The sequence below is a fragment of the Pleurodeles waltl genome, chromosome 7, assembly GCF_031143425.1.
Source record: "Pleurodeles waltl isolate 20211129_DDA chromosome 7, aPleWal1.hap1.20221129, whole genome shotgun sequence".
Taxonomy (NCBI): domain Eukaryota; kingdom Metazoa; phylum Chordata; class Amphibia; order Caudata; family Salamandridae; genus Pleurodeles; species Pleurodeles waltl.
This window is the reverse complement of record NC_090446.1, coordinates 46,099,863-46,125,852: the sequence shown is the minus strand read 5'-3', so window position 1 is coordinate 46,125,852 and position 25,990 is coordinate 46,099,863. Positions and strand designations below refer to the sequence as shown.

Genomic DNA, 25,990 nt, shown 5'->3' with positions numbered 1-25,990 from the left:
ATTGCAGGCTGTGTCTTGGTGCAGACCATAATGAAAACGCATGTCACACATTCCTGTGCGCCACGTCCCCTAACATTGCATGCAATCAATGTAAGTCACCCCTAAAGCAGCCCTCACAGCCCTAAGGAAGGGTGGATAGTATTATATGTGAGGGCGTATCTGCAAGAGCAGATATGGCCCTGCTATGTCTTTGTAAGTCAATTCTCAGACATAATAAGTGGCTAGGGAAGCCGTTTTCAATGCATTTGCTGGACACTGGTCAATACAGGTTCCCCAGCTACATGATTGCTTCACTCAAGATAGTGATGTTTGGTATCAAACATCTTGTATTGATAAGCCAACACTGATTCCAGTGATGGGTTTATCAATACATACACCCAGAGGGCACCTTCAAAAACCAACCAGCCTCTGGTGTGCTTGATGACTGGTTTCTGCCAGCCTGCCACCCGAGACACGGTTCTGGCCCCCTAGGGTGAGAGCCTTCTGCTCTCAGCAGGCCCAGAACACAAGCCTGTCTGGGAAGAGGGTGTAACACCCCATCCCACAGGATGACCTGCTGCTTAGCCTTCCTAAGTTGGCAAGCCTCAAAGGGCTGCTGCCTTTGAAATGCAAATCTGGTTCCCTTCACAGAAGGGGAAGCCACCCTCTCTGTCCAGAGCCCACTTGGCACCTGGCAAGCGGTAAAATGAGCAAGTCAGATAGGCGTGCTACCTCCAGGCTAGTACCACCCCTGAGGTGGGCTACTGCAACATGGACATGATTTCTCAGAGGTAGCTATCTTAGAGATGGCATACATAGGAATTCTGGGACAGGGCTATGCCTACTTCACATGGGAAGTGGTAATCTAGGGTAGTGTAGTGACCCAAGGGTCAGCAGCCCATTGGCTACTACCCTAAACACCCCTAACACCCCTATATTCAGTATTTAGGGGAGCCCCTGGCAATACAAAAGCAGATTCTGATGACCTAAGAAGACCAAGGACTCTGAAGAGCCGAGAAAGCAGAAGAGAAGAAAAGAAGCTACGGACCTGGTACCAACCCTGCCAGCCTGTCTGCATTCCTCGTCAAAACCAGCACCAAAGTCGACTCATTCTGCAGCTGTGACTCCAGAAACCTGGGAGGACTGCCTGCCTTCGAAAAAGATCAAGACCTCCCATGAACAGCGGCCAGTTCTCCAGCAAACTCCAAAGATGGGACTCTGTAGCCTCCGGAACTACCAAAATCCTACACCTGAAGTCACTACTGCACCCGCCATCTCCAACCCAAGTTGAAGTGTAACACCAGTTCCAACAAGGTTTTACAGCCTTCCAGAGTCCAAGTCCATTGTGGTTTCAACCCTCCTGGACTCACCGACAATGCCTCCAGCTGCTCCGTAAAGTCTCCCTCTACTGTGACATCTCTGGTAAGGAAATACGACACCTAAGGACACCTCCCCTTCAGCCCTGAGCCATGGAGAAGAGGACTACAGGTGCCTACGTGTGCCAGAGCATCGTGAGGCTGGAACCCCACTGTGGGTTCAGCCCAACTGCTTCCTGGCCAGAGCTTGCAGCCTCTTTTCGCAGTGACCAATCTTCATTCAAATGCATTGGTACCTGATGCTGTTTTGCACCCTGCACCCGGCTGCCTGATCTTGCTGGAGGTGTACTGCTGAACCTTGTCCACTACTCACTTTAACTCCTGGAGATTGGTCTTGTAATTCGCTGTACTCTACATCTGCAGAACTTGTTTTCCCTCTCATAGGATAACATTGTGGAGCTCAGAAATTGCAGTGTCCACCTTTTAAAGTGAAAATAATTCCTGTTGGTAAAAATGTATGTACCTGAATGATTTGTCCCTGATGCCTAAACATATATAAACATACTTGCTATTTTTATAAATTGGTGTGGGTCTTCTTTTTGAGTTGTGAGTCTCATTTATTGACTATTGTGTGTATTTGTGGATGTCTTGCACTCCCCTGTGTTAAGCCTAAGGTTGCTAGACCACAATACCTCCAACCAGAGCACTTTGGGATTACATAGCAAGCCCTATCCACTCATTTGGGAACCCAGCATTGATACACCACATAAAGGGCGAGCTTCCTAAAGAAGCCGGATGCAAATATACAACAGTCAGTCTGTGACCTGCTTCCTCATCCGAAATACAGTGGGCGTGAAGGGGGCCCCCGACCTAACTCTCATGCCACTGACCAGGCACAGTTGATAAAATACCTGCAGTAGCACTGGATCCATCATATGAGGCTGGGCTTGGCCTTTGATATCATTAGTTTATTAGGTTATCCAGCTGCTCGCAGCTGGGACGATACTCTAGCGGCCCACGTGTGTCTCTGATGGGTGGGGCAGCACAAATTGCTTTTGCCGCTCAGCACCAAAGGCAATATTTCTGGATAAATACTAGAACTTCGCAGGGGTCACAATAGCAAGGAGTGAATCCTTCAGGCTGCAGTATATTAAGCTGTAAATACCACAGCAATTTCCAGCACAGACTGCGGTTACTCAGCCCGGAAGCGCCTTTCATGACCCCCGACTGTCTGGAGGAGCGAGGTAAATGCGTGACTAATGCATGTTAGCGCGGTGATGTGTCCGCCCGCACTAAAATGTGTTAGTCTAACACCTGATGCAAGTCCTTGGCAAGGCTGAAGGTACTATGAACAAAAGCAACTAAGTACCCTGCCCTCCAAGGTCCATCCTTCAGATTTTGAGTCTGGCGTACTGCAAATTTTACCCTGTTAGTGCAAAATGTCCTCCAATTGCCGGCTACAGCAGGAGGCGCTGGAGATGAGTCTTCCGATCGACCGCGCAATTTCGAACGGATGGTTGGAGAGCTTCTCTTTAAGACTCTGTGGTCACTAGGTACAGTCTTGTCAGGTATATCCTGGTACATGGAACTGTAAACAAAAGAGAAAAACAACCTCCACACTTTTGTAGAAAATTGGTAGAGTCATTAGTTTCTTTGTGAGTTTGTCTTCGAAAAATAAAAAGAACATGAAAGGTTTGACAACTGGCCACCATGTTTTACATGGCTGTCCACCAAATGATTCCTACACTAACAGGAACCACCATGACAGCAGTTGCTGCCAATGTACAGAGGCATCAGACATCTCTAAATTTGGCGAGAAGAATACAGGCAGGGTGGTTGTCTCAAAGTCCTCCACCACCCTGTGCGCCTTTCCTCTGTCTGCCAAATCTGAAGCAGGCCTTCTAAGTGGCAGGATGGGTGAAAGACAATAGAATGGAATGTTTCCCCACTGGTTAGACTATTTGCAAGTATTTGTCCTGTCACCTCTTGGGTACTTGGTTGCCAGTAGTATGCCTGGAAAATGAGACTGGCACAGCTTTCCAAACCATACTACCATTGTTTCTGAATTCCAAAAATGTGCATCCATTCCAGAACTCATGTGAGTGCTGATTTACTACTTTTTTGTAAAACAAGTCACTTTATATTTAAGCTCCAGATCAGAAAAATGAACAAGTTAAACCCTTAGTGAAATCAGGATGATCAGAAAAACAGACATAGACATAGCAGGCCCGACTCAGGGCCAACAGACCCAAAGTGCAAGCTAAGAATGGATGTATTTGGGGATGTCACACACCAGACACCCCTCCTGAACCTACCCACCCCCGCACAAAGGGTGGGGACTGTAACCTATCAGTAGATGGGTGTAAAGCATACTTGTCTGAGTGCCGGATATGGTTACCTATGCGATATCAGGATAAGGTTGTCAGAGTTAGGACTGATATAAATATTGTGTCCTCAATTTCATGTAGAAAAATATCTACCCAATGGAGTAATAATCGAAACTTTACATTAAAGGGGAAGATATTATTTTTGTAAATGGTATGTAGAACCCGAACTGCATGTTAGACTATATTTCTGAATATGATATTCTGACATACAACCTATAGATCCCTCCTCACCAAGTGTATTGTATTTTGTTAGTTTAACTTCAATGCTTAATGTCAACCAGCAAACTAAGGAAGCTAACTGGACAGTACATCAAGTTTCGTCAGTACTCAGCATCACCCACAGGAGTGACATCCCCCATCTCAGGAGGAGGAATCATCACTCCAGGCTTTTCTCAGATTTACAAAAGCTTGCAGCAAGTGAGAAGCAATGACAAGTCTTGCAAGGGTATTTCCTGGCCACCACAAAATGTGTTTTTGCTACTGGAATGGTACCTTTTTCTCAGGGCAAAAACCTGTTTGCGCTAAATTGTGTCAAGGGGGCATTACTGGGGAGAATCAGCATAGATTTCCATAGGTTTTTATGCAAGCTCCTAGAAGCAGGAGTTCATAAGGGGAAATGTGTTAGTTTCTCAGGCAAGCCATGCACTGCATGTTTGCTGCAGTGCACAGCATACATCCAATGCGCAGCAGCCTTCTGAGTTGGTCGAGGTTTGGGACTTTGTATTGGAAGTGTTTATTTCCAGTACAAATCCTAGGCTAGGCACTGCACACTCACCTCTGTACCATATAGCGTGGTTGTTACCCAAGGCAACCTGTTTGTGCTGCAGCAGGTGGGATGACAGCAGCAGACCAACCTAAGATGCTAAGGCTCTGTGCTGTGTTTTCTCCCTTGTGCAATACAGCACAGCAAATTTGGTGTCAGTGCTGCGTTGCATGAAAAGTTAGTAAATATGGCCCTTGCAGATGTAAGCAGCAGAAAGTACTCACCTTGGGGCTGTGCAGGCGAAGAACTTGTCTACCCTGTGGAAACAAGAGAGAAGGGATCAGAGTGAATTATTCAACTCGGGAGCAGCTGCAGCTGGAGTAATGGAGAACCACCCTGGGTGAAACTGGGCAGCCAAAACTGATCCTTGTGCACAGCCCCTGTCCACAGTGTTCCTTACCACACAGTCTCCTACCCCTGTCAATACTGCTCCTTCCCATAAAGCTCTTGACTCCTGCTGCTGCTGCATCTACCCGCGTAGCCTGATCCCTGCCAATACTGCACCTTCCCCAACACACCGACCCCTGACAATACTACATCTACCCACAAAACTCAACCCTGCTAATATACTGCATCCACCCAGACAGCCTGATCCCTGCATGTACTGCATCTAAAAGCACAACTCAACCCTCTCTATACTGCATCTACCCACAAAACTCAACCATGCTAATATACTGCATCCACCCAGGCAGCCTCACCCCTGCATGTACTGCATCTAAAAGCACAACTCAACCCTCTCTATACTGCATCCACCCAGGCAGCCTCACCCCTGCATGTACTGCATCTACCAGCACAACTCAACCCTCTCTATACTGCATCTACCCACAAAACTCAACCCTGCTAATATACTGCATCCACCCAGAAAGCCTGATCCCTGCATGTACTGCATCTACCAGCACAACTCAACCCTCTCTATACTGCATCTACCCACAAAACTCAACCCTGCTAATATACTGCATCCACCCAGGCAGCCTCACCCCTGCATGTACTGCATCTACCAGCACAACTCAACCCTCTCTATACTGCATCTACCCACAAAACCCAACCCCGGCTAATATACTGCATCCACCCAGGCAGCCTCACCCCTGCATGTACTGCATCTACAAGCACAACTCAACCCTCTCTATACTGCATCCACCCAGGCAGCCTCACCCCTGCATGTACTGCATCTACCAGCACAACTCAACCCTCTCTATACTGCATCTACCCACAAAACGCAACCCTGTCTATACTGCATATACCCACAAAACCCAACCCCTGCTAATATACTGCAATCACCCAGGCAGCCTGCCCTGCATGTACTGCATCTACCAGCACAACTCAACCCTCTCTATACTGCATCTACCCACAAAACTCAACCCTGCTAATATACTGCATCCACCCAGACAGCCTGATCCCTGCATGTACTGCATCTACCAGCACAACTCAACCCTCTCTATACTGCATCTACCCACAAAACTCAACCATGCTAATATACTGCATCCACCCAGGCAGCCTCACCCCTGCATGTACTGCATCTACCAGCACAACTCACCCCTCTCTATACTGCATCTACCCACAAAACTCAACCCTGCTAATATACTGCATCCACCCAGACAGCCTGATCCCTGCATGTACTGCATCTACCAGCACAACTCAACCCTCTCTATACTGCATCCAACCAGGCAGCCTCACCCCTGCATGTAATGCATCTACCAGCACAACTAAACCCTCTCTATACTGCATCTACCCACAAAACCCAACCCTGCTAATATACTGCATCCATCCAGACAGCCTGATCCCTGCATGTACTGCATCTACCAGCACAACTCAACCCTCTCTATACTGCATCTACCCACAAAACCCAACCCTGCTAATATACTGCATCCACCCAGGCAGCCTCACCCCTGCATGTACTGCATCTACCAGCACAACTCAACCCTCTCTATACTGCATCTACCCACAAAACTCAACCCTGATAATATACTGCATCCACCCAGAAAGCCTCATCCCTGCATGTACTGCATCTACCAGCACAACTCAACCCTCTCTATACTGCATCCACCCAGGCAGCCTCACCCCTGCATGTAATGCATCTACCAGCACAACTCAACCCTCTCTATACTGCATCCACCCAGGCAGCCTCACCCCTGCATGTAATGCATCTACCAGCACAACTCAACCCTCTCTATACTGCATCTACCCACAAAACTCAACCCTGCTAATATACTGCATCCACCCAGGCAGCCTCACCCCTGCATGTACTGCATCTACCAGCACAACTCAACCCTCTCTATACTGCATCCACCCAGGCAGCCTCACCCCTGCATGTACTGCATCTACCAGCACAACTCAACCCTCTCTATACTGCATCTACCCACAAAACCCAACCCTGCTAACATACTGCATCCACCCAGACAGCCTGATCCCTGCATGTACTGCATCTACCAGCACAACTCAACCCTCTCTATACTGCATCTACCCACAAAACTCAACCATGCTAATATACTGCATCCACCCAGGCAGCCTCACCCCTGCATGTACTGCATCTACCAGCACAACTCAACCCTCTCTATACTGCATCTACCCACAAAACTCAACCCTGCTAATATACTGCATCCACCCAGACAGCCTGATCCCTGCATGTACTGCATCTACCAGCACAACTCAACCCTCTCTATACTGCATCTACCCACAAAACTCAACCATGCTAATATACTGCATCCACCCAGGCAGCCTTACCCCTGCATGTACTGCATCTAACAGCACAACTCAACCCTCTCTATACTGCATCCACCCAGGCAGCCTCACCCCTGCATGTACTGCATCTACCAGCACAACTCAACCCTCTCTATACTGCATCTACCCACAAAACTCAACCCTGCTAATATACTGCATCCGCCCAGAAAGCCTGATCCCTGCATGTACTGCATCTACCAGCACAACTCAACCCTCTCTATACTGCATCCAACCAGGCAGCCTCACCCCTGCATGTAATGCATCTACCAGCACAACTAAACCCTCTCTATACTGCATCTACCCACAAAACCCAACCCTGCTAATATACTGCATCCACCCAGACAGCCTGATCCCTGCATGTACTGCATCTACCAGCACAACTCAACCCTCTCTATACTGCATCTACCCACAAATCCCAACCCTGCTAATATACTGCATCCACCCAGGCAGCCTCACCCCTGCATGTACTGCATCTACCAGCACAACTCAACCCTCTCTATACTGCATCTACCCTCAAAACTCAACCCTGCTAATATACTGCATCCACCCAGAAAGCCTCATCCCTGCATGTACTGCATCTACCAGCACAACTCAACCCTCTCTATACTGCATCCACCCAGGCAGCCTCACCCCTGCATGTAATGCATCTACCAGCACAACTCAACCCTCTCTATCCTGCATCCACCCAGGCAGCCTCACCCCTGCATGTAATGCATCTACCAGCACAACTCAACCCTCTCTATAATGCATCTACCCACACAACTCAACCCTGCTAATATACTGCATCCACCCAGGCAGCCTCACCCCTGCATGTACTGCATCTACCAGCACAACTCAACCCTCTCTATACTGCATCCACCCAGGCAGCCTCACCCCTGCATGTACTGCATCTACCAGCACAACTCAACCCTCTCTATACTGCATCTACCCACAAAACCCAACCCTGCTAACATACTGCATCCACCCAGACAGCCTGATCCCTGCATGTACTGCATCTACCAGCACAACTCAACCCTCTCTATACTGCATCTACCCACAAAACTCAACCCTGCTAATATACTGCATCCACCCAGGCAGCCTCACCCCTGCATGTACTGCATCTACCAGCACAACTCAACCCTCTCTATACTGCATCTACCCACAAAACTCAACCCTGCTAATATACTACATCCACCCAGACAGCCTGATCCCTGCATGTACTGCATCTACCAGCACAACTCAACCCTCTCTATACTGCATCTACCCACAAAACTCAACCATGCTAATATACTGCATCCACCCAGGCAGCCTCACCCCTGCATGTACTGCATCTAACAGCACAACTCAACCCTCTCTATACTGCATCTACCCAGGCAGCCTCACCCCTGCATGTACTGCATCTACCAGCACAACTCAACCCTCTCTATACTGCATCTACCCACAAAACTCAACCCTGCTAATATACTGCATCCGCCCAGAAAGCCTGATCCCTGCATGTACTGCATCTACCAGCACAACTCAACCCTCTCTATACTGCATCCAACCAGGCAGCCTCACCCCTGCATGTAATGCATCTACCAGCACAACTAAACCCTCTCTATACTGCATCTACCCACAAAACCCAACCCTGCTAATATACTGCATCCACCCAGACAGCCTGATCCCTGCATGTACTGCATCTACCAGCACAACTCAACCCTCTCTATACTGCATCTACCCACAAAACCCAACCCTTCTAATATACTGCATCCACCCAGGCAGCCTCACCCCTGCATGTACTGCATCTACCAGCACAACTCAACCCTCTCTATACTGCATCTACCCACAAAACTCAACCCTGCTAATATACTGCATCCACCCAGAAAGCCTCATCCCTGCATGTACTGCATCTACCAGCACAACTCAACCCTCTCTATACTGCATCCACCCAGGCAGCCTCACCCTTGCATGTAATGCATCTACCAGCACAACTCAACCCTCTCTATACTGCATCCACCCAGGCAGCCTCACCCCTGCATGTAATGCATCTACCAGCACAACTCAACCCTCTCTATACTGCATCCACCCAGGCAGTCTCACCCCTGCATGTAATGCATCTACCAGCACAACTCAACCCTCTCTATAATGCATCTACCCACAAAACCCAACCCTGCTAATATACTGCATCCACCCAGACAGCCTGATCCCTGCATGTACTGCATCTACCAGCACAACTCAACCCTCTCTATACTGCATCTACCCACAAAACTCAACCCTGCTAATATACTGCATCCACCCAGGCAGCCTCACCCCTGCATGTACTGCATCTACCAGCACAACTCAACCCTCTCTATACTGCATCCACCCAGGCAGCCTCACCCCTGCATGTACTGCATCTACCAGCACAACTCAACCCTCTCTATACTGCATCTACCCACAAAACCCAACCCTGCTAACATACTGCATCCACCCAGACAGCCTGATCCCTGCATGTACTGCATCTACCAGCACAACTCAACCCTCTCTATACTGCATCTACCCACAAAACTCAACCATGCTAATATACTGCATCCACCCAGGCAGCCTCACCCCTCATGTACTGCATCTAAAAGCACAACTCAACCCTCTCTATACTGCATCCACCCAGGCAGCCTCACCCCTGCATGTACTGCATCTACCAGCACAACTCAACCCTCTCTATACTGCATCTACCCACAAAACTCAACCCTGCTAATATACTGCACCCACCCAGAAAGCCTGATCCCTGCATGTACTGCATCTACCAGCACAACTCAACCCTCTCTATACTGCATCCAACCAGGCAGCCTCACCCCTGCATGTAATGCATCTACCAGCACAACTAAACCCTCTCTATACTGCATCTACCCACAAAACCCAACCCTGCTAATATACTGCATCCACCCAGACAGCCTGATCCCTGCATGTACTGCATCTACCAGCACAACTCAACCCTCTCTATACTGCATCTACCCACAAAACTCAACCCTGCTAATATACTGCATCCACCCAGGCAGCCTCACCCCTGCATGTACAGCATCTACCAGCACAACTCAACCCTCTCTATACTGCATCCACCCAGGCAGCCTCACCCCTGCATGTACTGCATCTACCAGCACAACTCAACCCTCTCTATACTGCATCTACCCACAAAACGCAACCCTGTCTATACTGCATATACCCACAAAACCCAACCCCTGCTAATATACTGCAATCACCCAGGCAGCCTGCCCTGCATGTACTGCATCTACCAGCACAACTCAACCCTCTCTATACTGCATCTACCCACAAAACTCAACCCCTGCTAATATACTGCACCCACCCATGCAGCCTGCCCTGCATATACTGCATATACCAGCACAACTCAACCCTCTCTATACTGCATCTACCCACAAAACTCAACCCCTGCTAATATACTGCATCCACCCAGATAGCCTGATCCTTGCATATACTGCATCTACCAGCACAACTCAACCCCTCCCTATACTGCATCTACCCACAAAACTCAACCCCGGCTAATATACTGCATCCACCCAGAGAGCCTGATCCCTGCATGTACTGCATCTACCAGCACAACTCACCCCTCTCTATACTGCATCTACCCACAAAACTCAACCCTGCTAATATACTGCACCCACCCATGCAGCCTGCCCTGCATGTACTGCATCTACCAGCACAACTCAACCCTCTCTATACTGCATCTACCCACAAAACTCAACCCCGGCTAATATACTGCATCCACCCAGGCAGCCTGCCCTGCATGTACTGCATCTACCAGCACAATTCAACTCCTCCCTATACTGCATCTACCCACAAAACTCAATCCTGCTAATATACTGCATCCACCCAGGCAGCCTGACCCCTGCATGTACTGCATCTACCAGCACAACTCAACCCTCTCTATACTGCATCTACCCACAAAACTCAACCGCGGCTAATATACTGCATCCACCCAGACATCCTGACCCCTGCATGTACTGCATCTACCAGCACAACTCAACCCTCTCTATACTGCATCTACCCACAAAACTCAATCCTGCTAATATACTGCATCCACCCAGGCAGCCTGCCCTGCATGTAATGCATCTACCAGCACAACTCAACCCCTCCCTATACTGCATCTACCCACAAAACTCAACCCTGCTAATATACTGCATCCACCCAGAAAGTCTGATCCCTGCATGTACTGCATCTACCAGCACAACTCAACCCTCTCTATACTGCATCTACCCACAAAACCCAACCCTGCTAATATACTGCATCCAACCAGGCAGCCTGCCCTGCATGTACTGCATCTACCAGCACAACTCAACCCTCTCTAAACTGCATCTACCCACAAAACTCAACCTTCTCTATACTGCATCTACCCACAATACTCAACCCCTCTCTATACTGCATCTACCCGCACAGCATGACTACTGTCAACACTGCAGCTACCCGCAAAACCCAAACCCTGCCTACACTGCATCTACCTGCACAATCCAACCTCTGTCAACAATGCATCTACCCTCACAGCCTGACCCCTACCAATATACTGCACCTACTCAGAGAGCCTGACTGACCCTGCCTACACTGCATCTAACCACACAACCCAACCCCTTATAATACTGCCTCTACCCGCACAACCCACCTGCTCCAACACTGCATCTACCCACACAGCCAGACCACTGCCAACACTGCAGCTACTCACAAAACCCAACCCCTGACAATACTGCACGACTTGACTGCTTTCAATGTGGCATCTACACTCACAGCCTGACCCCTACCAATATACTGCACGTACTCAGACAACCTGACTGACCCTGCCTACACTGCATCTACCCGCACAGCCTGACTACTGCCAACACTGCAGCTACCCGCAAAACCCAGTCCCTACCAACACTGCATCTACCCTCACAGCCTGACCCTTACCAATATATTGCACCTACTCAGACAGCCTGACTGACCCTACCTATACTGCATCTACCCGCACAACCCAACCACTTCCAATACTGCATCTACCCGTACAACCCTACCCCTTCAAATACTGCATCTAGCCGCAAAGCCCGACTACTGCCAACACTGCAGCAACCTGCACAGCCTGACCCCTACCAATATACTGCATCCACCCAGACAGCCTGACCCCTGAATGTACTGCATCTACCAGTACAACTCAACCCCTCTCTATAGTGCATCTACCCCCACAGACCGACTATTGCCAACACTGCAGCTACCCGCAAAACCCAATCCCTGCCTACACTGCATCTACCAGCACAATCCAACCTCTGTCAACACAGCATCTACCCTCACAGCCTGACCCCCTACCAATATACTGCACCTACTCAGAGAGCCTGACTGACCCTGCCTACACTGCATCTAACCACACAACCCAACCCCTTATAATACTGCATCTACCCGCACAACCCAACCCCTTATAATACTGCATCTACCCGCACAGCCCGACCACTGCCAACACAACAGCTACCCGCAAAACCCAACCCCTGACAATACTGCACGATTTGACTGCTTTCAATGTGGCATCTACCCTCATAGCCCAACCCCTGCCAATATACTGCTTCTACTTAGACAGCCTGACTGACCCTGCCTACACTGCATCCACCTGCACAATCCACCCTCTGTCAATACTGTATCTACCCTCACAGCCCGACCCCTCACAATACCTCATCTATCTGCACAGCCTGACCACTGCAAATACTGCATCTAGCCACACAGCCAGACCACTGCCAATACTGCATCTACCTGCACAGCCAGACCACTGCCAACACTGCATTTATCTGCACAGCCACACCACTGCCAATACTGCATCTACCTGCACAGCCACACCACTGCCAATACTGCATCTATTCAGCTGGCTTGACCCCTGCCTACACTGCTTCTACCCACACAACCCAACCTCTGCTAATACTGTGTCTTCCTGCACAGCCTGACCCCTGCCAATACTGCATCCATTCAGCTAGCTCGACCCCTGCCAATGCTGCTTCTTTATGCACAGACACAGATCCCTGAAATTGCAATTCATACACATGCAGCCCTGTCTTTCGCAGCAGGTAAGATGGGACCACACTGTAGATGTATCTTCTCAGGCTGCACTATTTTTCTTAGTTTATTCTTTATTGTGGGGAATGTTACAGGCCAAGGATGGCCCAAAGGGCAGCGCAGTTGAAGAGAAGTAAACTGTGACTCCAAAACAATAAGGTAAGTGGGAATTCCAATGTTTATTATCGCAATGTCCTCAAGCTTTTCACCCAAGACTCTCTCACACTCTGGATATGAAATAACAGTTATGACTAAAAGAGAGACTGTTCAACACATTTCAAAATGTGCTTCCCAATTAGGACAGAGATCATAGTATGTTTTCTCTCAAAGGTGGATTCATGTGGGGGAACACCAAAATTCAGGGAAGACTTCTATCCAGTCTCTGGCACTCCAGGGCACTCAGCCAATCTGTCCATGCTCCAGGCGTGGCTGTCATCCAGATCTACCAGATTTCCCTTGACCTCTTTGATCCTGAGAGGTTTGGGAAAGGCCTTGGATTTGAGTGCTCTAGTTTCCTGTTTCTTAGTAGCTACCCAATGCCCCATGTTCCAGTTAGGGTTCTTCACCCCCGCTTAGTGTCATACCATTACTTGGAGTTATTTTGATGCTATTTCACATTTTCATTGACAATGTCCCTCTGGACCCTACTCAGTTGCTTGCATTCAGTCAGTTGGGTGTTAACTTAGTACCTGGTTGTGTACCCTTGAGCAGCATCAAAGATTAAACACCTGACGCAAATTTGGTGTCATGTGATAACACAACATCATACCTTCTAGAGATATTTCCATAATATTCTGAGCAGCAAAAGCCATTTATATATAACATTTTACTGTTGTTTGTCCTCTCCTTGAAACCATTGACTTATGACAATAAAGTGTTGTTTTGAAATGGCAGATGGATATTTCTTCTAAAAACCTCTTTATCTCTTCAGAAGCAAACACCCCATTGTTATTGATAATCGTGCCAGGAATGCCCTCAATAGAGAATGTTCCTAAAAGCAAATCTAACACAGTTCACACGTTGATATTGTCACTAATCTGGTGGTGTTCCAATGCAAGTGGTAGTCTACTAGAATGAACATGTATTTGTTGGAAACACTAGGTAAATTAATGGGTCCCAAAATGTTTCAACCAATTTATCCCAGGGTTCAACTGGCATCTTAACTGGTGATGCTGGAGCCCTGCAGGTAGATTTGGTCTTGTCACTCTACTTACATTCATAACAATCCCTCATCTTAGTTTCTACAATAGAATTCACATTGGGGAACCAGTACTCAGCTCTGACTTTATTTTTCGTGGGGCTTCTTCCCAACTGACCCACATGGGCAGTGTCAGCAATGTGCTCCCACAATCCTTCAGGGTTTACAATGTTGCTTGACTTCATGATAAGATTTCCTTTTATTGTTAATTATTTTTTCATCCTCCAATAGTGATAAACGTCTTCAGGTAAACCCTTGCAGCTTTCCGGCCAGTCATTTACAATGATATCTCTTACTTGAACCTGGCAGTATCTTTCATCAAACACTCTCCCCATTCTTTCTCCAGAATAGCAGGAATATTCACTGTCAATACAGATTCTTCAGCCACAACCACTTCCTTCACACAACTTTCCACAGGTACGCAGGGCAGACAATATGCTACAAAGTTATGAGTACTGAGAACATATTCCAGTTTAAAATTGTGATCTCCCAGTCCCAAGAACCATCTGGATATGGAGGGAGTAGTTCTCTCAATTCCTTTGGTAAAGCATGCTGTTTCTAATGGGTTTTGATCAATTTTCAAAGTAAACCGTAGACCCACGGGTAACATTTGAAATGGTTGATTGACCAGCAGCGAGCTAATGCTTTCTTTCCCACAGTGGTTATGTTCGGATCCTTTGACAGGTCTAGATGTAAATGACTTTATTCTTTCATTTCCCTTCATGATCTTGCTCACGTCACTGGTAAATATGGTCTTGGATTTGACTTTGAACTTTCCAATGTTGTGAGCATTGACTATGGCATTTTCTGACTCTCATAAAGGCATCTTGGGACTCTGGGTTCCAATCAATTGAAATGCCCTTTTCTAGTAATAACCAGAAGCGATGTGCAAGTTTGGGAAAGTTCTTAACAGATTTGAACATGTACTTTGTGACTCCCAAAGTGATTTAAGCTTTTCTTTAGTAGTAGGAGAAGGTGAATCTTTCACAGAATCAATTAAGTTGTGTTTTGATTTACCTACTTCTCCAGAAACTGTGGCGCCCAGATACTCTACGTATCTCACTCAAATCACACATTTATCCATCTTGATAGTAAAAACTACGGGCATATTTAAGAGCCCCAAGCACCACAGGAACGTCACTTTCGTGATGCTCCAGTGGCACTATGCCCTGCCCCGTATTTAGAAGGTGGCGTTATGCCACGTTTAGTGGCTTTGTGCCACCTTGTAAGCATGTCCTCTTCACATGGAGCACATTGCGTGGAAGGGGCGTGCAATGGTTCTTGCTGTGGGCGTGCCACAGCAACACCCATTGCATTTTGATGCTGCCTCAGATTTATGAGTTTTCATAAACCTGAGGCAGCGCCAAAATTTAACGCCACACCAGGCGTGGTGTTAGAGTGGCACTACGAGGAGACATGCTTTCCTTTCTCCTCGTTTTTTGCTCTTTCTATGTGTGCTGCGTTCTGCAGCACACATAGAAAGAGCAAATCGACATTTACAATTGTTTTTGTGCAGGAAGGTATTCCTTCCTGCACAAAAAGAATCTCCCCTCAACGCAGCCATCCTTGCACTATGGTGCAAGGGTTGCAGCATTGGCGCACCGCAGCAAAGGTAGCACAGATGCAAGGGGAAACACAGGTGTGCTCCATATTCTATTAAATACGGTGCATTCCAGCTTTTTCGAAAATGACTGTGTGCGACGCTGCCAAATTTTGTGCAGCGACGCACACCATAATTTTCTGTTAAATCTGGCCTGTTATCTCTAAGGTTAAAGAGAACCTTCATTAAGGAATTATAATGCTCAACTCCTGATGCACCACATATATAAGTGTGTCATCTTGAAAACAAGTGTGGGCCTGATTCACAAAAGTCAACGTACAATCTTGTGTAAGTTTACAATTGTTTGCTATTCACAAAGGGATTTCTGAGTAGTATCTTTACGAGAGCGGAGTCTCTGCACATAAAAAGGCCTATCTTTTTATGTGCAAATACTCTGCAATCATTAAGATACTTTGTGTGTGGCAAACAATAGTAAACTTACACAAAAGTGTAAGTTACCCTTTGTGAATCAGGCCCATGATGTTTTGCAGTACATGTTACATCACCCTCTGGAATACCACTGGCATGGAAGCTAGTCTTCACTGCATCTTACAAAAGCTTTAGGCACCAAAAGTAGTTGTAAATGACATAAGAGACTTCTTCTTATTGTGTAGGGTAATCTGGATGTAAGTACAGGATAGATCTAGAATGCCAAGTTATTTAGCACCATGAATGGTACAAAGCATTTCATTGATCCCTGGTAGAGGCTGTCTATCCACCCATATGTTTTAATTAAGGTCCATGAGGGCTACACAAAGGCATATGCCTTTATGGCACAACTGAGGCTAATCTTTCAGAACTTTCAATTTGCACTATTACTCCTTGTTCCTCCAATTTGTCAAGTTCTATACTTTTCGGAAGACAGTGGAATTTGCCTTATGTACTACAGACATAGGGGCTCACTATGAGTTTGGCAGACGGTTTACAGTGTCCGCCGAACATCCGACATGGAGGCTGCGCCCCACAGGCTACCTCCCCGCTGGCCCCATTAAGAGGTTTCCGCTAGGTCAGTGGGCAGAAACCTGAGTTTCTGCCTGCTGGCCTAGTGGGAAACAGCCTACAGCATTGTCTCTGGCTCGTAATCGAGCCAGCAACACTACTGTAGAGCGCAGGGTGCACCAGCACCCTTGCAATGTTTACTGTCTACAAGGCAGACAGTGAACATTGCAATGGCGCTGGCCAGCGGGGCCTCTGCACTGCCCATGCCAAATGTATGGGCAGTGCAGGGGCCCCCTGGGATCCTGTACACCAGTTCTCTGCCAGCCTTTTTATTGCGGTGGTACTGCCATGAAACCGCTGGAGGAGGAAGGGGTTGCAATCCCCAGGGCAGCGCTGCTTGCTGCGCTGTCCTGGTGGATTAGGTTCGCCGCCACCTTTGGGACCACCGGGATCTCCGATTCAGGTGGAGCTGGCAATTCCCTGGAGGCCCGACAGCCATACTCGTAATGAGCCCCACAGTGTTAGATTTTAGTTTTATTTTGCGCAGAAAGTTTTTAGCAATCCTAATTTGTCATAAAACACCTCTGGGAAACTACTGTTTAAACACAGATAAGCAACTGACCTCCTTTTATGAAAATCTGCTCTTCATTGTTGGGGCCTCATGTAATACAATATCTTTTTGGGGTAGTCAGTATGACAAGTTGGGCCCTTGCATAGTAATACCGACCTTTCCCACAGTGGATGTACCAGAGAGCGTTAGGAGATACCCAGATAGCACATCTAGGTAGAAATGTAACCATTCATTTTGAGGCGTAGCAGGAATCAGGAACATGTCAAATTAGTGCAGGATTTTGGGAGTCACCCTTTTAACACCAGAATATGGTGAAATTTTACATCTGGAGTTGAGAGAGCGCAAATTATAGTTACCTTATGGCACAAGTTATAGTTATTTGCAATAACTCCAACTATAACTGCTGAATTTTTAAGGTTTTGTATGAGTAAATTCAGAATCTAACTATTTTTTTCAGTGAATTTCTATGTTTTTTTAACATAAAGTAATTTTAATTACTATACATTAATCCAACCAACCTGCAGCCAGGCCCTGTGGACAATCCCCTTCGGACGTGCACAGCGGGTGTTGGACGCAGGGCCCTTTCCCTCTGGCTGTGAAAATAGGTGTGAGAGGGTGTCTCTGAGTATGAGAGTGGGTGTGACAGTGTCTGCCTCAGTGTGAGAGGGTCATTGTGGGTGTGAGAGTGTCTGTCTGGGTGTGAGAGGGAGTCTCTGGATGTGAGACTGGGTGTGACAGTGTCTCTGTGAGTGGATGTGTGAGTATCTATGTGGGTCTATGAGTGGGGTATGTGAGAGTCTGAGTGGGTCTGTGAGTGGGTACATGAATGTCTGAGTGAGTCTGTGAGTGAGTGCATGAGTGTCTAAGTGTGTCTGTACGTGAGTGTGTGAGTCTCTGAGTGGGTCTGTGAGTGGATGAGTGAGTGGGTCTGTGATTGGGTGGTGAGTCTCTGGGTAGGTCTGTGAGTGAGTGCGTGAGTCTCTGAGTGAGTCTGTGAATGGGTGCATGAGTCTTTGAGTGGGTCTGTAAGTGGGTTTGTGAGTCTTTGAGTGGGTGTGTAAGTGTCTAAGTGGGTCCATGAGTGCGTGAGGGTCTGAGTAGGTCTGTGAGTGGGTACATAAGTCTTTGAGTGCATCTGTGAGTGAGCTTATGAGTTTCTGAGTGGGTCTGTCAGTGAGTGCATGAGTCTGAGTGCATCTGTGAATGCATGAGTTTCTGAGTTGGTCTGTGAGTGAGTTCATGAGTCTGTGAGCAGGTCTGTGAGTGGGTACGTGAGTCTAAGTGGGTCTGTGTGAGTGTGTCAGACTCAGCAGCAAAAGAACCTCACCTGCCTGTTTATCCAATAAGAGTCCACGGTTTTGCACAAAAAGTCTACCCAACTGAAGTATTTTCTACTGGTTAGTTAGTAAATGATACTTCATTGGGTAAATTTCCAGTGTGTATTCTACACTACAGCTGCATAATGAACCACAAGGAAATGTCTCCAGGCGACCTTTTGTGCATTTAGTAATGGGGTTGTTCCTCATGCGTCTTTCCCCAGAAATCTTTGATAACATGAATCCTGTTATAGAGAGGCCAATGTGACTACCAAGACGTAAATCTCCTCCAAACCAGGGTCCTTCCTCTTATTTACTTGACGTAAGTGCTTCTTTGTTTTGGAGAGAAGTCCTCATATTCCTCAGAATCAAGAACCCAACACTAAAATTGGCAGGAAATGTACGGGGGGCTCTTGGTAAGGTGTACAACATCCTGGTAAAAGGCAGGAAGACTTTTGCATATTACTAAGGTGAACAGTATGGGCCAAGCGGTCAGAGTTTTCAGGTGATTTGCACATTTCCATACTTGTAGGAATTTAAAGGGAAGGGGGCTGTGCGGCCCCCTTTCCTGGGCCGATTTTAGCCCTGGGGACCTCATTCTCCGGGTCCTAGTGTTCATTCAGGAGAGGAGTGGGGCTGCACAGCCCCCCTCTCTGGGCTGATTTGGGCCCCAGGGACACCATCCCGATGGGGCCTGGCCATCTCTCCTGCGTTCCTCGGACACCTAGTGTGCAATGGGACCATGGCAGGAGCTTTAAGGCCCCCTCTGATCCTGCCGGCTACCTGCCTCCTGCTAATAATACAGCTCCCTGTGTGCAAGAGCAATCATTTCATTTATTTCCCTGCCAGCATCTCTGCGGGCAGAGAAAAAGATGAAGCCTTTGCTTTCAGCCGATGGGAGCAGTTTGAAAGCTCTCGCCCACTGGAAGTAGAGTGTTTGCTGTGACTTGGCGGGAGCTGTCACAGCTCCGCCAAGCTATGTCCAGGGGGTGGGCACCCTGGGACATAGCAGGAGATGGCCCAAGGCGGTGGCAGTCCCAGGGAGGTGGTGGTCTCCAGGGCCAGGGGTCTGCAACGGACCCCCTTCATTATTTTTTTTCCAGCCCTGGGGAGGTGGTGGTGGTTCCCCTGGCTGCCAGTGGTGCACCGGCCACCTGCATACATTTTACATTTAGCCCCAGGATGGTGGCGGTCCTCGGAGCTGCGGAGGAGGCCATACGGGCCACCCCCATTACCAGTACACATTTTGCCCCAGGAAGGTGGTAGTCCCAAGGGGGCTGCACAGCGCCCGCATATTTTAACACCATTGCCCCCGGGCGGTGGCCCTGGGGCTAATATAAGCTCTAGGAGGGGGCCCTGAGTGCCCCCTCCTTTTTAATCCCCCAATACCCCAGAACTTGGCCCACCCAGGAGCAAAAATAAAACGGCAGGAGACTGCCTTTCTTTTAAAAATCCAGGAAAAATCTGCAGGTCTGCAGATATTTTCAAGATTTAAAAATAAAATAAATACTTTTAGCACTGGCGGGGTCCATGAGGGACACCTAGACCAAGGCTAGGGGCTCAGGGGCTCAGGCTGACCCTTCTCTGAACCCTTTTCTTTTTTTCAACTTTTTTGGGGACTCAGTTGACGATGAGTCCCGAGATGGCTGCCAACAAGTCCTTGTTGAAGTGTTGGCAGCCGATCAGATATCAGCAAATATCAGCACGGGGACAGTTGGATCCAAGGCGGATCTGCGCTCCTACATATCTATATTTTTTGCTCTTCAATATCTCTAAACCACTGAACAGATTTACAACAAATCACAAAAAGTGTTCTTTCTAAACCAAGAGCTAGCTTTTTTCAAAATTATATGTAATTCTGTCCGGCAAGTCAGGCTGTAGTCATGTTCAAAACCCCTATGGGGAAATGCATGGGGGAAATGCGTTTCAGGACCACCCCTTTTTTTCAGCAGCTGAACCAACTGAAGTATAAGTTTTGAAAATTGTGTGAAGGTTTGTCAAGCACTGCCAAAGTTATTAGTTGCCAGTAGGTAATATGTGAGATATATACAGATAGATAGATAGATAGATAGATAGATAGATAGATAGATAGATAGATAGATAGATAGATAGATAGATAGATAGATAGATAGATATATAGATAGAAAAACAAAGGTTAAGGTGATGTTATACCTAGGTATGGTAATAAAGTAATTATAACTCTCACCCCTACCAATGATGTAATTTCAGATGCTGCAGTGAAGTTATTAATGGTGGCATAAACATGTAATAACATATGTAATGAGTTGTATTGGAAGTAATTAGCAATGCATGGCAAGGGTTTGAGTTATAGTTACTTTAGGGCACAAGTTAGTTACTTGGGATAATCTAGAACTGGTTAATTTCAGTGATTTTGTTATTTGAAAATGCTATGTGTTAGCTGACATTTTTAACAACTTATAGTAACGCTTTAATGTTCGATCAGTGAATTTCTAAGGCTTTTTAAACGCAAAATAAGATATTATTACCATGCCTAACTATAAAGTCATTTTAACCTTTGTTTTTTTGCAAAGAATTTGTGGGATTTTTTAATGTGAAATAATACTTTATCGCCATATGTAACACCAACTCCACGCTGCACATTGGCAAAAGCTGTGCATGGTGTTGGGTTTGTCACATGGCCTGGTCTGAAGCCACACCTTATGTCCAACCTTCTAAGGGCAGCCAAACACCCCATGCCTTTGGCTGTGTGCAGCATGGGGGTTGGCTGCAGGGCCTGGCCAGGTGCAAGCCCTGTGTCCAACTCCCTGCAGACAGCCAACCCCACGCCATGCAGTGGGGTTGGCCAATAGCAGATTAACTTGCTCCCAAACCCTCCGAGGCCAGGCCTTGTGTTTGACCCCCCTGCAGACCTACTGACTTTGTCGAAGGATCGAAACACCAAAATATATAAAGAGGTCAGCATATCAACATATTTGAAGCAGACCTATTGTTTTGTAAAAAAAAAAAAAAAAAAAAAATACTCATAATCAAATGTATATTTCATTAATTCACACAGTGCAATGTTTCATAAAAGTGATCACCATTAAAAATTGTATTAAAGAAAACATCAAATTATCTTTGAGTCTTTTTTTGTTATTTTTCAGCAAAAAATGCAACCATAAAAGCCCCCACAAGAGGGCCCTGCACTTCAGCTACAGGGCATAAAGCTCCAGCTGGAAGTGCTTTAAAAAATATGATAAGCTGTGTTGGGGTCATGGATTTAATGGCCCAGGAAACTTACTATTTTTTTAATGTTTCTGTTGGGCTACTGCACTTCCTGCAGCTACCCAGATCTCTCAGTTTTGTTGTGATCTGTGGTGGGAGCCCCGGCAGCCCGTGGCCCTGCTGGCTCCCTGCAAGCAGCACTAAGAGTCACACAGGAGCTGGCTTCCTTTTCTATAATTTTTACATTTTTTTAAAACTGGGGTGCCCCAGTGCCCACATCATTTTTTATGTTTGGGTCTACAGGGGGAGCCCCAAGGCCCCCAAGCCCTGCCGTCACCCTTCAAGTGGAGGACTGCCATCTTTGTTTTTTCTTTTTTTTTTTAAGTGGGGTTCCTACACATAGCAGAAGCACGGGCAGGGAAACAGAACTCTCCTCCCACCCAGAGGGACCATTTTTAAATCTCCCACCAGCTGTGTTCCTGCAGGCAGGGAAGGCATGTTTGCTCCCATCTGGTGGGAGATTTAAATATGTTCCCTTCAGGCAGAAGCAACCTTATGTTTCCCTGCCCTTGCTGGTTTGCTACTGTGTCCCGGGGGTGGGCTTCTCATGACACAGACTGTGAGCCAGCCCTGGGGGCTGGGTCCTCAGAGCCCTAAAAGGATTAAGGATGTGGACGGCCATCCCTTTCCTTCTAAAGTTAATTTTGAACCCAAGGGATGGGGTCTCTGGAGTCTTTTAAGGCTCAGGGAGATGCATTTCCCCTTTTTTGTGAAATTTGACCCTGAGGAATGGACACCCTAGGGCCCATTTGGACTCGGGGAACATGTCCACTCCTCTTTAGTAAACTGTTTGAACCCCAGGGGCTTGAGGAGGAGCTTGCGTGCACCTTCTCCTTCTTTTTTACAAGTTGTGCCCTCTTGGACTTGCCCACAAGGGCTACCCCCATATATTGTAAATAAAAAAACATTTTCAGAACACCAGGCTAGCTCACAGAGGGCTCAGGTCTGGTCTAAAGGTGCATCAGATTCTATGTGTTAAATACTAGGGACGATGTCTGTCACTAAAGGGGTTTAAAGTTTTCAGATCCTGGGACCTTGTCATATTGCTGTCGTGAAGCGCAGGTCAAATTTACCTTAGTACACTAGATCTGCACAAAAACCTCTTAGTGCAGTGCCCTGAACATGCACGTCTCCAAGAGCAGGGGAGGCTGGCTGGGTGCACACAGTGTCTCTCCAAAGGATGCTCTACACCAACCACATGAGTGGAAAGAAGGCGGATTACATTTCCCATGGAGCCACACCTCTCCCACAAGGCTTGCAGTGGTGGTGGCCATCTTGAAACCTCAGAGTATAAGTTCCTCCTGATCCAGAGCATCCTCAGTAGGCAAATGAGATGCCCAGTTGCTGCAGATGGAACTTTGTTGTCAGAGTTTCGGAAACTTCACAGACTGTTATTGCTGAGGAACTTGACAATAGACTGTGGTGTATTCAGTGAGGTATTCTAGCACAATACGGTGTAAGCATACAGACAGTATGCTACAATTTATGAACCAGTCATGTTGAAAATACTTCAACCCATAGAATAGCTATGAAAGTAGTCATGTTTAGCAAGCAGCGCGTACTGGCTCAGAGTACCATCTGCATATGGTCCATAGTTTCTAATGGTGTTTCACCTCTAGATGGATACAGAGCTTTATTCAACTAGAGATTTGAGAATACAGAGGTTGTTAAAAGATATTCCACACACAATATCTGACATTAGATGCTGGAAACAATGTAAAAAGAATATTAAGAGTCTCTTCTCGTGTTTAGATATCAAGGTGCCAGTAGTGCGGACAAAGCCTGGCTGTGCAAGCCGGCAGTGTGATGGCTTCCATTGTCTCTGTTTCTCTCTCCTCCACCATTCCTCTATCCCTGGGTCCGCTTCTAACCAGCCTATTGCCAGTGTACGGCTGGCAGTGGATGTAGAGATGTGTGGAAGTACACATGGTTTCCACTGGATCCAGACTGCAAGGTTAGTGCATCTTGACAAATGGCTGCAGGTCTCACTAAACCAGTCATTGCTATCAGGAGCATGGTAAAGGCATCTCTTACTTTCTAGATTGTCTCTGAAAAAAGTGTGAACGGTCCTTACCAACTTTGAAAGATGCAAAGCTGATGGATTGGCAGATTGCTGCTTCATTCAATTTCCTCACAATTTCAAACACTGCATTAGGTGCTGAGTATAACTGTTCTCGATATTAATTACTACAGGATATAAAAACTGCTTTCTTATATATCTTCAGTTTCTGATGATCTATACTTTTGAAGTCAGGATTTGTGATGGGAATAGAAAATGTTTACTCATAAATTGAGTGGCGTTGTGAGGGGCAGATCCCCAAAGATCAAAGTCTGATAGTCAACCAAGACATTTAGGGGCACATTTAAAAGCCCCTAGCGCCATCTACTGACACATTAGCGTCATTTTTTTAATGCCAATGTTTCGTTAGATGGGCAAAATCCCTGCACCATATGTACAAAGTGGCGCAATGCATGCATTGGGCCACTTTGTAACCCTTTGCGCTACATTATGCCTGCTCCAGGCATAATGTACGCAATGAGAGTGTTCCCTTGTTAGGGGAGCCAAAAATGGCACAAGGAAATCTAACAGATTTCCTTGCATCCATTTTTACAGCACTTTTAACGCCTGCTCAGGGCAGGCGTTAAAAGGGGGCTTCCATTATTTATAATGGGCTCCTATATACTCTGGAGAAGTGCCAATATTTTGGTGCTATTCCTGCAGAGTACATCAATAGTGTCAATAAAAATGACGCTATTGCCCCGTGCCCTGTGCCATGGTGCACCGTATCTTTGATACGGCGCACACATGGTGCCAGTAGGGGGAGCTGAGGGGGGCAAGGAAAGTGGTGCTGCACCGGGTGCAGGGCCACTTTCCTTAAATCTGCCCCTTATTTTTTTTTAACTCTGCCCTAGAGAAGTTGGTAACAAGGACTCACCAATCATAAATCTGTCCTGGTTACTTAATTGGTCAGAAATAGACTGTTTTTCACAGGTTAAGGAACCAGATCCAAAGATATTTGTGTAATCAGCAATGTCCAGGGTATAACCAGGGGTTAATGCACTTGCTGAAGACATCTGTAAACAGCCTAGTCACAGGCTTGAGTCACCATGAAACAGCATGGAGGGTTATTATGCCATCTGGCAGGCACAACATGCAGCCTGAGGGCCACAGGTTTGAATTGTATGCAGGTGTGCTTTTGCTGCAGACCTCATGTATTACCTGCAGGTCCCAAGTGATATTCCTTGCAGTGTAGTTCACTGACCTATGAACCAGCATCAAGGATCCAAACTGCAAGGCATGAGTGAAGAACATTTCTGTTTGTAGCAATCTTTTGTTATTCTAAGGTTGCCAAGCTCTGTAATAAGTGAGATAGAAGAGAGACACAGAGGCCCGTATTTATACTTTTTTAGCGCTTCATTGGCGTAATTTTTTGACGCAAAAGCGGTGCAAACTTACAAAATATAATTGTAGTTTGTAAGTTTGTGCCGCTTTTGCGTCAAAAAGCAGCGCAAATGCGGCACTAAAAAAGTATAAATATGGGCCAGAGAGACCAGGCTCTGCAATACGTGAGACAGAGGAGAGACACCTAGAGGCCAGGCTCTGTAATAAGTGAGACAGAGGAGAGACACCGAAAGGACAGGCTCTGGAATAAGTGAAACAGAGGAGAGATCCCAAGAGGCCAGGCTCTGCAATAAGTGAGACAGAGGAGAGACACAGAGAGGCCAGGCTCTGCAATAAATGAGACAGAGGAGAGACACAGAGAGGCCAGCCCCAGATGAATCCGATATGGGGAGACAGGACTGGAAGATGCAACCCTATGGACCATCTGAACTGGCAACCATTTCCCAGAAGCTGGATGATCTAAAGTGCCTGGCAGTAACAATGTTAAACAAAATTTCTCGACTACCTCAACAGAGGGCAGTATGCAATTGTAAATTGTCCAG

General features: G+C 47.0%; 1 protein-coding gene across 6 annotated transcripts in view; it reads right to left on the bottom strand.

Moving 5' to 3' along the window:
• LOC138303601 (rap1 GTPase-activating protein 1-like) overlaps positions 1 to 25,990 on the bottom strand; it is a 256,978-nt gene that overhangs the window by 166,278 nt on the left and 64,710 nt on the right. For 3 of the 6 annotated variants that reach the window (XM_069242891.1, XM_069242887.1, XM_069242890.1), the window contains exon 2: positions 4,670 to 4,702. The exons of the other annotated variants lie outside the window; for them this stretch is intronic. Coding sequence is in view for 2 of the 3 variants with exons in the window: in XM_069242887.1 (XP_069098988.1) it covers positions 4,670 to 4,702 (33 nt within the window). In the remaining variant the exon portion in view is untranslated. The remainder of the gene's footprint in view (positions 1 to 4,669; positions 4,703 to 25,990) is intronic. 6 annotated transcript variants of the gene reach the window in all.